Raw genomic sequence first — 13,333 nt, 5'->3', positions numbered from 1 at the left:
ACTAAAGTCCCTCTGTGCTCTTTGGCACTATTACCGATTTCCGCGCCCCCACAGCTTGTCTCATCCTACCTTTTTGTCTCTATTCAGGTGCGCAGGCAGCCACAAACTTTTGATGGGCAAATTTAAAAAGAGGGCCGGAGTGGGCCCATGAGTGATTCCTCTACACCCAACATGGTCCACACTGTCCTAAAATTGCCATGCCAGGAGATTTTTGCTTCTTCTTTGGCCATATTGTTCTTTGGCCTCCTTTCTGCCTTGCCAAGTCAGGAAAGAGAGTGTGTGTGTGTGTGTGTGTGTGTGTGTGTGTGTACCACTGCTGACAGTTTGAATGGTGCAGATCCAAACCATTGGTGGGCTTGCTTCCAGGCAGAATCTTGGATAAGTCGACGACTCCTGCAGCCATTTATTCAGTTCAGCGCTGCAGCCAAGTATCCTAGTGTAGAAGAGCAGCCGACTGAAGATCAGTGGCCGACTCCCAAAGACACCCAGCATCCCTTCCTGCGTTTGGCCTGGTGAAGCCCTGCTGAATTACCTGAACTGCAAAGGCTCAGCGTGGTACTTCAACCCTTGGACTAGTAGGACCAACCATTCCCGACACGTTTGAGGATCCAGATGTCCCGAGCCTTCGGAAGTGTCCAGGGACTACCGGGTGAACTGACCAGCTCTCCAGTGGGCTACCTCACTAGAACAGTCACCGTTCATCACTAGAACTTTGGTTGTCACCAGCTTGTGGCATAAGTCGCCTTTCTGCCTCCCAGCTTCAAGGGATCATGCACTGGAAAGTCTTCAACAGAGAGTGGAAGGACGCCTGCCATAGCCTGTGTGCTGTGTCCATTGAACTCCTATTCCACCATCTTGTGAAGTGTCCTGAAGGTCTTCATCAGTGCTTTCTACATTTCTTCCTCGCCAAGGGTCGCACTCTGCTCCTGCAACGGACTGGAAGAGTCCTTGCACCCGTATGCTCCTGGGCATCTCTCACTAGAACGAACAACGGGAATATTTACCTGAGGCAACGCCCAATCCTCCCATCTTGTCATCTGGGAAAATCAGAGTTAGGGGTGCAAGTAATCGCAATGCATTCCGTTGCCCCCCGTTATCCTTAGAATAAGATTTGGTTATTCCATCCCATCGCTTTTTGATCATCGCGTCTGAAATCAGCTGTACCTCAAAGATAGGAACATCTTTTTACTTACCAGTAACTTTGTTGAATATCTTCTCTGGAACATTACATCAACACAAGACTTCTTCCTGCATGTGCCCACTTTTTTTTTGAGAAGAAGCTTTGTGACCCTTGGGCACAAGGCCCCACTCTTTATAGGGAGTGAACGTCTAAAGTTAGGGTATATTTCTAGTCACTTAGTTCCATTCTGTTGCATCACCACTTACCTTCCTTTTTGGTAAAAGTCATTGAATGAAATTCCCTAGAACCCAACTTGACTATATGGGATACATTACTCACTGTAATTGTATTTCTGATGCTTGTATCTCCTTAGATTCACATGCTGTGCATAGGCCGACATCTAGTGGAAGCTGTGGAGTATTATAGTAGTTTTCGAAATTTGAAAATGGACGTCGACAGGGCGTGCCAGTAATACTATCCCTAGTGGGACGTCCACTGTACCCCTGGTCCTTCACGCGTCGAGGTCCCTCAGATTAAATTGAATTGTGTGCTTCACTTTGTGGACTCATTGAGGGCCCCTGACCCCACTCACACTCACACTCTTGAGAATAGCCTTGACTGCTCTCCTCTGCTACAGTGATTGGGGTTTGACTAACCTCTCAGAGTTGCCTTGTTCACTACAACTAGTGGGCCTCCTAATATCTGTCCACCAGGCAGGATTCTAAAAATCCATTTTGAAAAAAGTTAAATTACTGGATCTGGTTGATGCTGGTCCGCTGCCGGAGTCGGCCTCGGATCGTCAGCAGACTTGCTCTTCTTCGTAGAAGTCCTGGCTCTAACGATTATCTGATGAACAGTTGCAGGAGCCCTCCTTTTATCCAAGATTGAGACTGGGAGCATGCCCAAGGCCACTAATGGAGAGTATATGCACCATTCGAGCAGCCAGTGGTTGTCCAATCCTGGACAACCACTGGTCATCACATCTTCCCAGTGACGGACTTTTGGGAGCCAGAGGATGGGCACTGGGACCAGGCAGTCCTAGCACCCTCTTATGACAGACAGACAGACAGACAGACAGACAGACAGACACACACACACACACCCTTTCCTGTGAAAGGCACCGCTTTCCCAGGGAAGAGACTTTTAATATATGGCTTTTCCCTGACCCTAGAAGGCAGGAAGGCAGCCACAGAACAGAGCCAAGGAGCAAGCGAAAAATCTTGTGGCACAGCCATTTTAGGGCACTGGACACCATTAGTAGCCACTTGTGTTAAATGCAAAAGTGCACAAGAAAAAAAAGAATCACAAAAAACAGTAAACATCACACTGCGGTCACCAGCTTGTCTTATGCACATTGTTAAAGTAACCAAAAAGCCATTATATAAAAAGGATACAAAGTTCCCTAAGGGAAGTAAAGCGGAAGACTGTTCTTACCTCCAGAAAGTCAGGACAGGGTTCAAAACAAGCAAAAAGAATGGCGTACCATAAGAATCAATGAAGGAAAAGGTGCAGAAAAACTATTTCCTAACAGACCCCAATAACCGTTACCAGCAGGAATCTTTCTCCACCACCATGGGAGATTCTCAAAGTGAAATTATTCTTCCCTACCAGCTAAGATTCACCCTCCAGTACCTGAGGCCACCACCGGCTCTGCTCTTCTTCTGGCTCTCTGGCCTCTGTCAGGCTCTTCGTTGCAGCCCCCTGCAGGCTACTTTATGCCCCCTCTCCTCAACGGCCTCTGGCCCTTACAAGGCTCTGGGCTGAAGCTCCGAGCACGCTCTGTTAGAACTAGTTTCTATACTTGGACGTGGTGGAGAGATGAATAGAAGACAATCCTATGAGAGCTGGAACCAAACCAGTACCAGGCAGCAAGGCGAGTGGTCAGGACTAAGTCTCAGGAAGGGCGAGCCTGGTAAGGGGTCTACAATGAGTGAGAGGAGAGGCAAGTAAGAATAACCCTTAAACAGTAGTTCTAAAAATAATATTTATTGTATGGTCTCACACACACACTATGAAAAATGACTATAAGCAGGTAGTTACTATCACACAAACGAATACAAAACACATATATACATCCACTTAGACAGTGCAACAATTCTAGAAATACTGCACAAAAATCAGAGAATTGTCAGGTCCCAGGAATCACAAAACCGTCCAGTGCGATGTTGAATCGGGCCTTATGCCCAAAAGTTCAAAGTTCCAAGGAAGTTTGTGAAGCAGTTAAAAATGGGGGTAGGGGCCCTAGGGACCTGGGAATTGTTCCAACACTCCGAGGACTCACTGTTATAATTAACAAAACTGTCCCCTACTTTTGAAAGACTTGTGCGAGCAAGCACTGGCAAAGCCAGACTTGTGCGAGCAAGCACTGGCAAAGCCAAAGTGTTGTAAAACTTTCAAAAAGTTACCAAACTCTTAAAAGGGGGAGATACCGACCGATATTCGAGGGTGCAGGGTCAAGTTCAACGCCATCAGCTCCGGTCCTCAATGCACAGGGGTTGCAGGTGCGAGCACTTCTGCGGTTTGCGACTATTGCTGGTGCAAGGTCTTCAGCATGGACAATGCAGCAGAACACAATGCAGGGCCCCTCTCAGCACAAGAATGGATGTAGGAAATCTGTTTCGGGTGGAGGCCACCGGTGCAAGGCAACACAGGGGGACACACTTGTCACAGTCAGACTTTGCCTCGTATCTCAGGTCCCCTTGATGCTGGAACCACGAGATTTTGCAGGGATGAGTCCAGTGGCACAAGCTGTTGATCCCCAAAGTGCTGGTGAACCACAGATTGGCTATGGGGCACTTCTGAAGGCTCTGGTACACAGGACACCAAGCAGACGACTGGAATGGATGTTCCCTCCACTCCAAGGGTCGAAGCTCCAACAAAGGTCTTCTCTGTTTCGGGAGGATAGCTCGGGTGCAATGCGTTCGCCTTGGAAGCAAGACGTGAGCAACACAGGTTCGGTCCCTGGGTCCGCGCTTAGAAGCGTCTGGGTATTAAGCATGTTATGAATAACCAATCATAATTATAAAGATTTCCTGCCGGACAGGGCTCTTATAGGACAGCGGCAGAAGTTTGTTGCCAGGGCTTCTTCGGACGGATCCATGGTCTCGAACATTAGTCTTCAGAAATGCAGGATACTTGGCTCCTTGCAAAACGTCTTCCAGGATGTCTGAGGCATGGCTGTAGGAGTCTTCTTGTCCAAAGTCAGGTGAGCGATCAGACTCAGCCCTCCAATGGCAAGATCTGCCCCACACATGGGCATCAGCATTGGTCCAATCAGGGACCAATGATGGTCTCCTGCTCGCATGTACACCAGACTTTCTAGAGCCAGGTTGTGTATTAGGACCAGACAGTCCCAGCCCACTTCCTGGATCCTCTCACACATGCCCTGCCCTAGCCCACGAAACTGTTGTGTTTCCCAAGCAAGTGCATGACCATAAAATGATTTTCCTGACCTGAAAGGGAATGAAGAAGTCAAAAACACAAGACGGCCAAGGTACAAACGAAAACCTTGTGGCATAGCCATTGTAGGACACTAGCCACAGCTAGTAACCAAACACGGATGGCAGCTTTTCACAGAATGGCTGCAGGACACCTTCTTATCCCAAAGTCAGGTGAGTGTTCAGACTCAGCCCGCCAATGGCAAGATCATCTGTGTCGCTCATGCACACCAGCAGTGGACCAATCAGGAACCACTGTGGGTCTCATGCAAGCATGCACACCAGACATTAAGGAGGCACTAGTATATGGATTGGCACCAGACAGTCCCAACCCAATCCCTGGGGGGGGGGGGGGGGGGGGGGAGACGGACACACACACACACACACACACACACACACACACACACACACACACACACACCTCTGCACTAGCCGGCGAAAACCAAGGCTTTCCCGGGCAAGTGCATGACCTTGAAAGGAATTTCCTGACCTGGCAAGGCAGGAAGAATGGCACTGAAAAAGATGCTCAGGGAGCAAGAAAAATCCTTGTGGCACAGCCATGTTGGGACACTAGCCACAGTTCGCAGCCAAGCGTGGTAAACACAGTAGGGCTAAAGAAAAGTATTACAAAAATAGTAAAAATGCAACTGCTGCCACCAGCTTGTCTTTTAGGCACATTAAAGGCAACCAAAAAATCTTCTTAGTGAATTCTGAGGTCATATAAAAATAACCCCATTGCACTGCATTGAAAGATGCATTGTGCAATGTTACAAAGTTACCCAAAAAATAGCTAACATGTAACAAGAAAGGGGAAGCAATGTTTCCCAGTACTGACCGCCTTAGGGACTGGTCAGTTTCCCCATAACATGTGAGCAAACGCCCAGAGGAATGAAGCTGATGGCTTCACTGCACTGCAAAAAGAAGGTCAGAATCAAAAATAAAAGCTTGGGGGTCCATAGAAACGGAGGGAAAGTTGCCTAAAAGTGAAATCTTTCCTAACCCACTCCTTACAAGTTCTCCTTGCGGTCTTGATCACCCTCCGAGACTGGGTTATCTAGGTCAGACACCGGTTGCTTTCTTCTCCTCCAATGTCATCAATCACCACACCAACTCTGCCTGGTTCCAGTGGGTAATCACTTCCACAGACACCATGCCCGCGACCTTCCCCAAGCTCCTCAATTGTCGCTGCCTCTATCACTTTCTTTGCTAGGGGGTGAGCTTGCAAAGGGTCATCTCTGACTGGTGTAACTGCTGCACCAGCTCTACCCTCAGTGTAATGTCCTGAAGGCCACTTGTCAATGCGTCTCTGATCATGTCAAAAATGCCCCAGTCGGTGTTCCACGGAGGGGAACACTACGTCTACCCAATCAACATATGCGATGACCACCCTCCCTCAGACAGTTCTGACTTAAGTGGGGCTTCAGGGTTGCCTACAGCATAGGTTGGGGAATGTTGGGGTAGACCTTGGGGGGAGGGGAGAGATTCCGCCATGTACCACTTTCAGGGGTTTCCTCACTTAGCAGGTGGCTTCTATTGGCCCTCATGGCCCCTTCTTTAGCTACTGGCCCTACATATGAGACTATCACAATGTATTCACACTTTTGGCAGCCGCCCAATCGATGAGGGCTGCCACATTCAACTTGTGAACGTCTTCCAGGGTTTTCACTACATTCAGGACTAGGAACAGGGTTTATCTGTTAACTCTGTACTGGGCTTCCCTATAGTTACACCACTGGGATATAGTAGGCTGTACCCCACTATAGTGTATGAAGGTTGCATCCAACCAGTTGAGCCAGCGCAGCCTGGTATGCAAGGAGACAGGCACAGGGAACGTGGTGCTTTGGGATGTCCTTATTCTTGGAGCCTGGCAGCCTTCAATGGGCCCATTGGGAATTTGTATCCCTGAGGAGGCTTCAGGTGAGGGGGCTTCCAATGGGGATCAAGAAAAAGGCAAAAAAGCACATCTCATGCAAGAGGCTCAGGTTTGGGTTTTCTTCCTCACACAGAGTAATGCTTACTTTCTTGCAGGTTCAGGGGCGGGTTGATGAGATTCTCCAGGGTGCGGTGCCCGTGCTCCAACTGTGGAGAGGGGAAACCGGGGATGATGCAGGCAAACATGGCCATCTGTTCTTGGCTGCAGTTGTACTGGAGTGCTTGCAACCAGAGCAGGAAGAGCCGCAGCCCCTCAAGGCGGATCTGGGGAGGGGGGAAAAAAAACACAAGAGGCGAATAGTTAGCAAAAATAAGCACAAACGTCAGTGGATGTGCGTTCACTATTAAGAGAATTTCCATCTGCCCCTGCCTTTGCGGCGTGAGACTGCACTACTGACAAAAAGGCCCCAACTCCATCAGACTCTCCTATTGGTCAATGTAGCAGGGTAGACGCTCCAGGGAAGAGCAGAACAGTTACAGAACTTTTATGATGTTCAATTAGGGAACGTCCACACAATTTATCAGATAAAAAAGGCAATTAAGGGGTACAGGGTTACACTGGGGACACGTTAGTGTCACTGGGAGAATTCAGGTCAACTCAACCCGGTCGGAGCACTCTGTTGGGATCGCTGGAATCCACAGATCCTACCGCACTTGCGAGTGAGATCTAGGGTAGATGCCCAAGTGGATCTTACCAACGGTCTTCTTCAGCTTCGAGTTTGGGACTTATTGCAGAGGTGCAGATTTCACTGTCTCATACAAAATGTGTTGACTGAGCCTCCACTCAGCCTCCAATCACAACCACGCATCATTTCAAACATTTGAAGGTTTGATGGATCGAGGGAATGTGTCTCTTCTCCCCAAAGGGGAGTCTCCCCCTTATAGGCTAGGGAGGTGAGCTTAGTCTGCAATACCCTCCCTTAAGGGTAGAGACAAGTGGGACCTCACTGGGAGAGACGGTCCCCTTTGGGGACAAGGACTACCGTTCCCGTTAAGGACTCCCTCCAGCTGAACACATCAGGGCATACATGGGGTTTTACAATATCTGAAAACCTGGACTGTCAAAACTGGGACGAAGAAACTCCTAAGGATATCATTATTTGAGACTAGAAGATTGTGTCCCTTTAAATCAACACACCCTCCTTACTGGGACAAGTACGTTAAACGGCATACATAAAACCAGGAAGGGAAGAGAAGGAAAAGACAAGGGAGAACCACATACGTACTAATGGGGGGACCAAGCTTCAGAGCAACTGGTGACGAGAACCAGGAAGCCTGCGAAATGGCGGTGCACCCGCAAAGCAGCGAGCCTTTTGATTAAACGCTCAACCGAAGGTGGTGGCAAGACTTCGGGAAAGAAACCAGGGTGAACATGTAGTCTGCAAAATGTTGCTAATACCATCAGCAAGACACGAGAGAGTGAGAAGATGAGCACCATAGAGGGAACGCAATCAGCGTTCCAAAAGAGGAAACAGTCCCTGAGAAGGAAGGCTTCTGAATCCATTCCCCCTGGAGAAAGAAGGTAACAGGCATAATGGTAACCACGGGAAGACTCGAGGTAATCATTACACGTCACAGTTTGCTCGCCTCAGTAGAAATTGTGAAACAAACTTAAAACCAATGGCTAATATCCACGAAGGTTGGAATACAAGAGAAAAGGTTAATGCAAAGTGGGAGCGAAAGAAAGGACCAATGCCTGACAATACCTTAGGAGCGGAGACCTCTAAAAGATTATACACAAACTGGGACCCAAGCCAACAGGTTGAGGAAGAACTGGGGAATGAGAAAGAAAACTAGTAGATGAAACCGCCCCCTGGGAAACAAGAAAATAACTTGCTATCCTGAATACAAGTACTGTAGTATTAAAGAGAGACTTTCAACAATAAGGGTACCTGTATACCAAACGGTCCTTCAGGCAAACAACATCTATATAATCACAGAGATGGATCCTGGTGATGAGGCTGAATTACCACACAATTCCTAGACAAAACTTAATACAAAATGTATTTTTCCACAAATGTTACCAAAGCAATATTTTCCATAAAATGTGCCAATACCATACAGAGCTCTTATAGTTTCATACAATCACTATTTTCCACCTGTCATACACATTCATACCACTATACGCACACTCCTACACCAACAATTTTTAGTGAATAGAATAAACAGCTGTTAATTCAGTCGCTCATCACTTTAACAACACATTTCTATAATTTTGTTGCACTCTTCGATTTTTTACAATATGCACAAAAGTCCATTGAGGTTCTCATATAGACTCCCTCTTTCTACATGTGTTTCGGCCGATAGATGGCCAACTACTGTGGTCTGATGATTAGTCGACCTTCTTCAGGACAAACATAAAGGAGTGACCATGTCCTCACTACTGTTTTTATGTCAGTTATTGTTATTTTGCATTTACATAGCGCCTTATATACCATTGGTATGGTCTGAAGGCGCTGGTTGGTTGAACGCCCTTGGGAACCGAAGTTCAGATCAGTGGAGAGAGTCAAAAGCTGCGTGTGAGCACCGGGTATGTGTGCAGCTCATGCGGTATCCGTGTAATAGCTGCTTTTTAGCGGTAGGTGTGATGGTTGAGAGATCAGGAGTATGTGTTCGATCTGGCAGGATTTATCCAGACTGGATGTGGCTGTGTTAGGCCTGAGGAGAACGCCTGGCTAGGGGTTGTGTAACCAGCAGTGATTACTTAGAATGATGTGGACTGAGCGGCAGATGTTGGTATGAGAACAGTTATACCGAATGGTGTCATAGTATCTCTGTGTTCTAGTTGAGTGGTGATGTAAGGAGAGAGTAAGCGTGGTGGTGTGATATGATGGGTTATATGCTCTTTGACGTTCTCTGCATTCCAAACCATACTATATATGTCGTGCAATTAAATGCGCTACGCACTCGTCCCCTCTACGCACTCATCCCTACTACGCGCTCTTCCCCTCTAGGCGCTACTCCCCTCTAGGCGCTACTCCCCTCTACGCGCTCATCCCCTCTACGCGCTCGTACATTCATCTGCTCCAGCGAGCTACACACTTTCTGCGCTTGCATATTCATCCGTTATCCACACTGATGTGCTCTACATACTCATCTGCTCCACATACTCCTCTATTTTACACACTTATCCCATTTATGCTCATAGTTCTGAACATTCATCCGTTTTACGCACTCCTGCGTTCTATTCGCTTTCTATATTTATATATGGCATATTTATATATTCTATATTTACGCACTCACCCGCCTACACGCTCGTCCGTTGTACACACTCAGTCGCTTTACACACTCATCCACTCAACATGTTCATCCATTCCATAACTCATCCAATCAGCATATTCATTTGATTTCGACACTTCTTCGAACTAAGTAATTATCTGTTCTTCCACTCATGAATTCTTCCATTCAGCGCGTACATTTGGTCCACCCGTTTCATCGATTCTAAGTAACTCGTCCACGCCCTTCACTTCGTTCATTCCGCATGCATTCTGTCCATGTCTGGAGTTTAAATATCTTTACTGTTTCTGTATGAGTTACTCTTATTAACCATTTCATTGCTTTGATCTACTTTATCTGTTTAATTCTGTTTGTCCTTCTAATTTATATTAGGGTTGTTATCTGTGAGTTTCTCTCATCAGGTGGTTTGAATGGATTGGTGTCATTGAGTTGCTGTTGGTCTGATTGAGTTAGTTTGGAACGGGTTGGTTTTAGGGGAGGAGCCAGGTTTTCAGTAGTTTACGAAAAGACATTAAATCCTCAGGCGGATGTGGAGTGGAAGTGAGTTCCATAGCGTGGGGGCCATTGCTGAGAATGATGATCTGCCTAACCTGATTGAGTTTGTCTTTGGTATGACTAGGAGGCCGGCTGAGCTTGAACTTAAGGTGCGTGGGGGGTGGTAGGGTTTTAGCTTGTCTTGAAGATATTGAGGCCCGGTTTTATGCAGTGCTCGATGGGAGATGCACAAGGTTTTGAAAGTCACTCTTCGGGCTACTGGAAGCCAGTGCAGCGTCTTAAGGGCTGGGGAGACGTGGTCTCTTGGGCGGAGCGCAAGGAGCAATTTGGCCGCCGCGTTTTGTGCCCTTTGAAGTTTATTCAGTTGGTACGCATGGACTCCGAGGTATAGGGGGTTTGCGTAGTCCAGTCTTGATATAATTATTGATTGCACCGCGGAGAGTCTGTTGGGAAAGGAGAGATATGGAAAGATGCGCCTAAGGGTTTTACGGTGGTAGTGGCAGGACTTTGAGACGTTGTTGACTTGGCGCGAGAGTGTTAGGTAAGAGTCAAGGGTGCATCCAAGATTTTTCACTGAGTTGGAGGGGGTCGGTGAGTTGCCCATGGCGGATGGCCAGGGAAGTGGGTGTGGTAGTTCAGGGTTGCCAAATACCATGATTTCCGGTTTGTAGGGGTTTAACAAGAGGTGGCTTTGGGTCATCCAGAGTTCTAGGTCAAGGAGGCAGGAGGCCAGGTCAGGTCAGGTCAGGTCGGGAGTTGGGTTTTGAGTTCAGGAGTTTTAGAATTAGTTGAGTGTTGTCGGCGTAGTTGTAGCACAGGATGTTGTGTGAACTAATTATTGGTGGGAGGGTGATCAAGTAGATATTGAACAGGAGGGCGAATTGGCATGCCCCTTGTGGGACTCCCGTGTTGGGAGGTATAGGTGGAGAGCATCATTATTTGGTACCGATCTTTGAGGAATGAAGCTATCCATTTAAGAGCGGTTCCACGAATTCCTAGGGAGCGGAGGCGGTCTAAAAGGATTGAGTGATTGATTGTGTCAAAGGTGGCGGATAGGTCAAGAAGGATTAGTGCCGCACATCCCGTGGAGTCTGCCGTCATTTTAAGGTTGTCCCAAATTGAGGTTAGGGTGGTTTCAGTTCTGTGACGAGCTCTGAAACCTGATTGAGCAGGGTCTAGGAGATTGTTGGCTTCGACAAAGGCATTTAGTTGAGAGTAGGCGGTTCGGTCAATGAGTTTGGCAAGGAATCTGGTGTTTGAGATAGGGCGGTAGTTTTTGGGCTCGAGAGGGTCGAGTAAAGGTTTTTTTAATTAGAGGGTTGACATGAACCGTTTTAAATGCGTCGGGAAAGATACCAGAGGAGAGGGAGGCATTTAAGATGGATCTTGCGTGTTCACCTGCGCAGGTGGAAGCGAGAATTTCTTTGAGGGTTGTGGCTGGGCAAGGGTACAGCGGGGAGCCAGATGGTTTGCGGGCAGATAGAAGTTTGAGAAATTGCTCTGGCGATATTAGACTAAAGGATTCAAACGTTGTTTGCGTAGTGGTCGCAGCTGGAGGGCCGGTCGGTATGTGGGGGGAGAATTGCTTGGTGGATGTAAGAGAGCCAGTTTGGTGGCTAGAGTATTTGTTTTTTCAAGAGCCGTGGTGAAAAAGTGGAGGGAGAGTGAGTCGCACAGTGATTGTGAGGGAGTCAGGATGGCAGTGTTGCAAGCCGGATTGGTGAATTCGGAGATTATTTTGTGGAGTTCTTTGCTTGGGTTTTTGCAGTTTAGGATTTGGGAGTTGTAGTGGGCTTTTTTTGCTATCCGGATTTCGGCTTTGTACTGATAAAGGTGTCGGGCTAAGGTGGCCCTGTTCTCCTGGGTTTTGTCTTTCTGCCATTTGCATTCTAGGTTTTTATATAGTTTTTTAGTGATCTTCAACTCGGGAGTGAACCATCTGGGGAAGAGGCCACGTCGGGTTGATATTTTGCAAGGGGGTGTGAGCCGCATCAGAGATGCGTTGAGCCATGCGCCAAAGGCATCAGGGGTTAGTTGTTTGTTGAGTTGGCAGGTAGGTGGTGCAGCCTGGAGGAGTGCATCGGCTAGGTCCGGGACGATTATTCGTTTTTTCCAGCATTTGCGTAGATTCGGAGGTTCGGATTCGAGCACGGGGAGGGGGTCGGGTGAGTGAATGGTGAACGAGAGAATGAAGTGATCGGACCAGAGGATAGGGGTGGGGGGCTTTAAATGAATCAGGGTGTTGGAGTTAAAGATGGCATCAAGAGTGTGTCCTTTATAGTGAGTCGGGCCGTTTATGTGTGGTTGGAGGTTAGTTGCGTCCAAACCGTCAACTAGAGAGTGCGTCATAGGGTTGTTGGGGATGTCGAGCCATATGTTGAAGTCTCCAAGAAGGGTGATATTCGGATGGTTTAGTTGAAGGGTGGCGATAGAGTCGCAGAGGTTGTTTGCGAATTGTCTATCGTAGCCAGGGGGCCTATAGATTATTAGGAAGCTGTGTGAGAGCGACGGGGTGAGGCATAGTCCAACAAGGAGAGATTCGCAGGAAGGAATGGAAGGTTGGTTGTCGATGATTGAGGCATGGAAGAGAGACTTGAAGGCGAATGCTACTCCCCCTCCTCTGGAGGGATGGTTCAGTGGGATGAGGGAGTAGTCAGGGGGGAAGGCTTCATTAGCGATTGGGGCAAAGTCGTCAGAGAACCAAGTTTCAGTGATAAAAACTAGGTCTGGTTTGTCAGAGGTGAGGAGGTCAAAGATGCAGTGTCTATTTTTTGCTACGGATCGGGCATTAAATAGGATGCAGTTCACATTGGCAGGCGAGGTTGGTTTCGGAGCTGGAGCTGATGGGGGTGGCGGAGAGAGTGGAGACTGGGGAGGGAGAGGGTTGGGGGGTGGTGCTCGATGGGAATAGTGGGCGTGCAGGAAGATTGGTAGGCTTCGGGCGGGATTGGGTAGCTGCGTGTGTTAGGATGATCGGGTTTGGTTCGGGAGATTTGAAGGTGGGGTGTGGGCGGTTAGGAGTTTCAGTTGCAGTTGATGAGAAATCGAGGGAGAGGGGTTTCAGGAAGGGTGAAGCCATGGGGGAAGGAGGTGATTGCGGGAATGAGGTAGT

The 13,333-nt window shown here is 48.0% G+C and overlaps 1 protein-coding gene across 8 annotated transcripts in view; it reads right to left on the bottom strand.

The window, feature by feature from the left end:
• RALGAPA1 (Ral GTPase activating protein catalytic subunit alpha 1) overlaps window positions 1-13,333 on the bottom strand; it is a 1,128,412-nt gene that overhangs the window by 949,375 nt on the left and 165,704 nt on the right. For all 8 annotated transcript variants that reach the window (XM_069638431.1, XM_069638437.1, XM_069638433.1 and 5 more), the window contains exon 6: window positions 6,576-6,753. In XM_069638431.1, the coding sequence (XP_069494532.1) occupies window positions 6,576-6,753 (178 nt within the window). The remainder of the gene's footprint in view (window positions 1-6,575; window positions 6,754-13,333) is intronic.

The sequence above is a fragment of the Ambystoma mexicanum genome, chromosome 14 (assembly GCF_040938575.1).
Source record: "Ambystoma mexicanum isolate Mex_15411 chromosome 14, UKY_AmexF1_1, whole genome shotgun sequence".
NCBI classification, from domain to species: domain Eukaryota; kingdom Metazoa; phylum Chordata; class Amphibia; order Caudata; family Ambystomatidae; genus Ambystoma; species Ambystoma mexicanum.
Note: the sequence above shows the minus strand (reverse complement) of the source record. Positions and strands in the feature narration are given on the sequence as shown.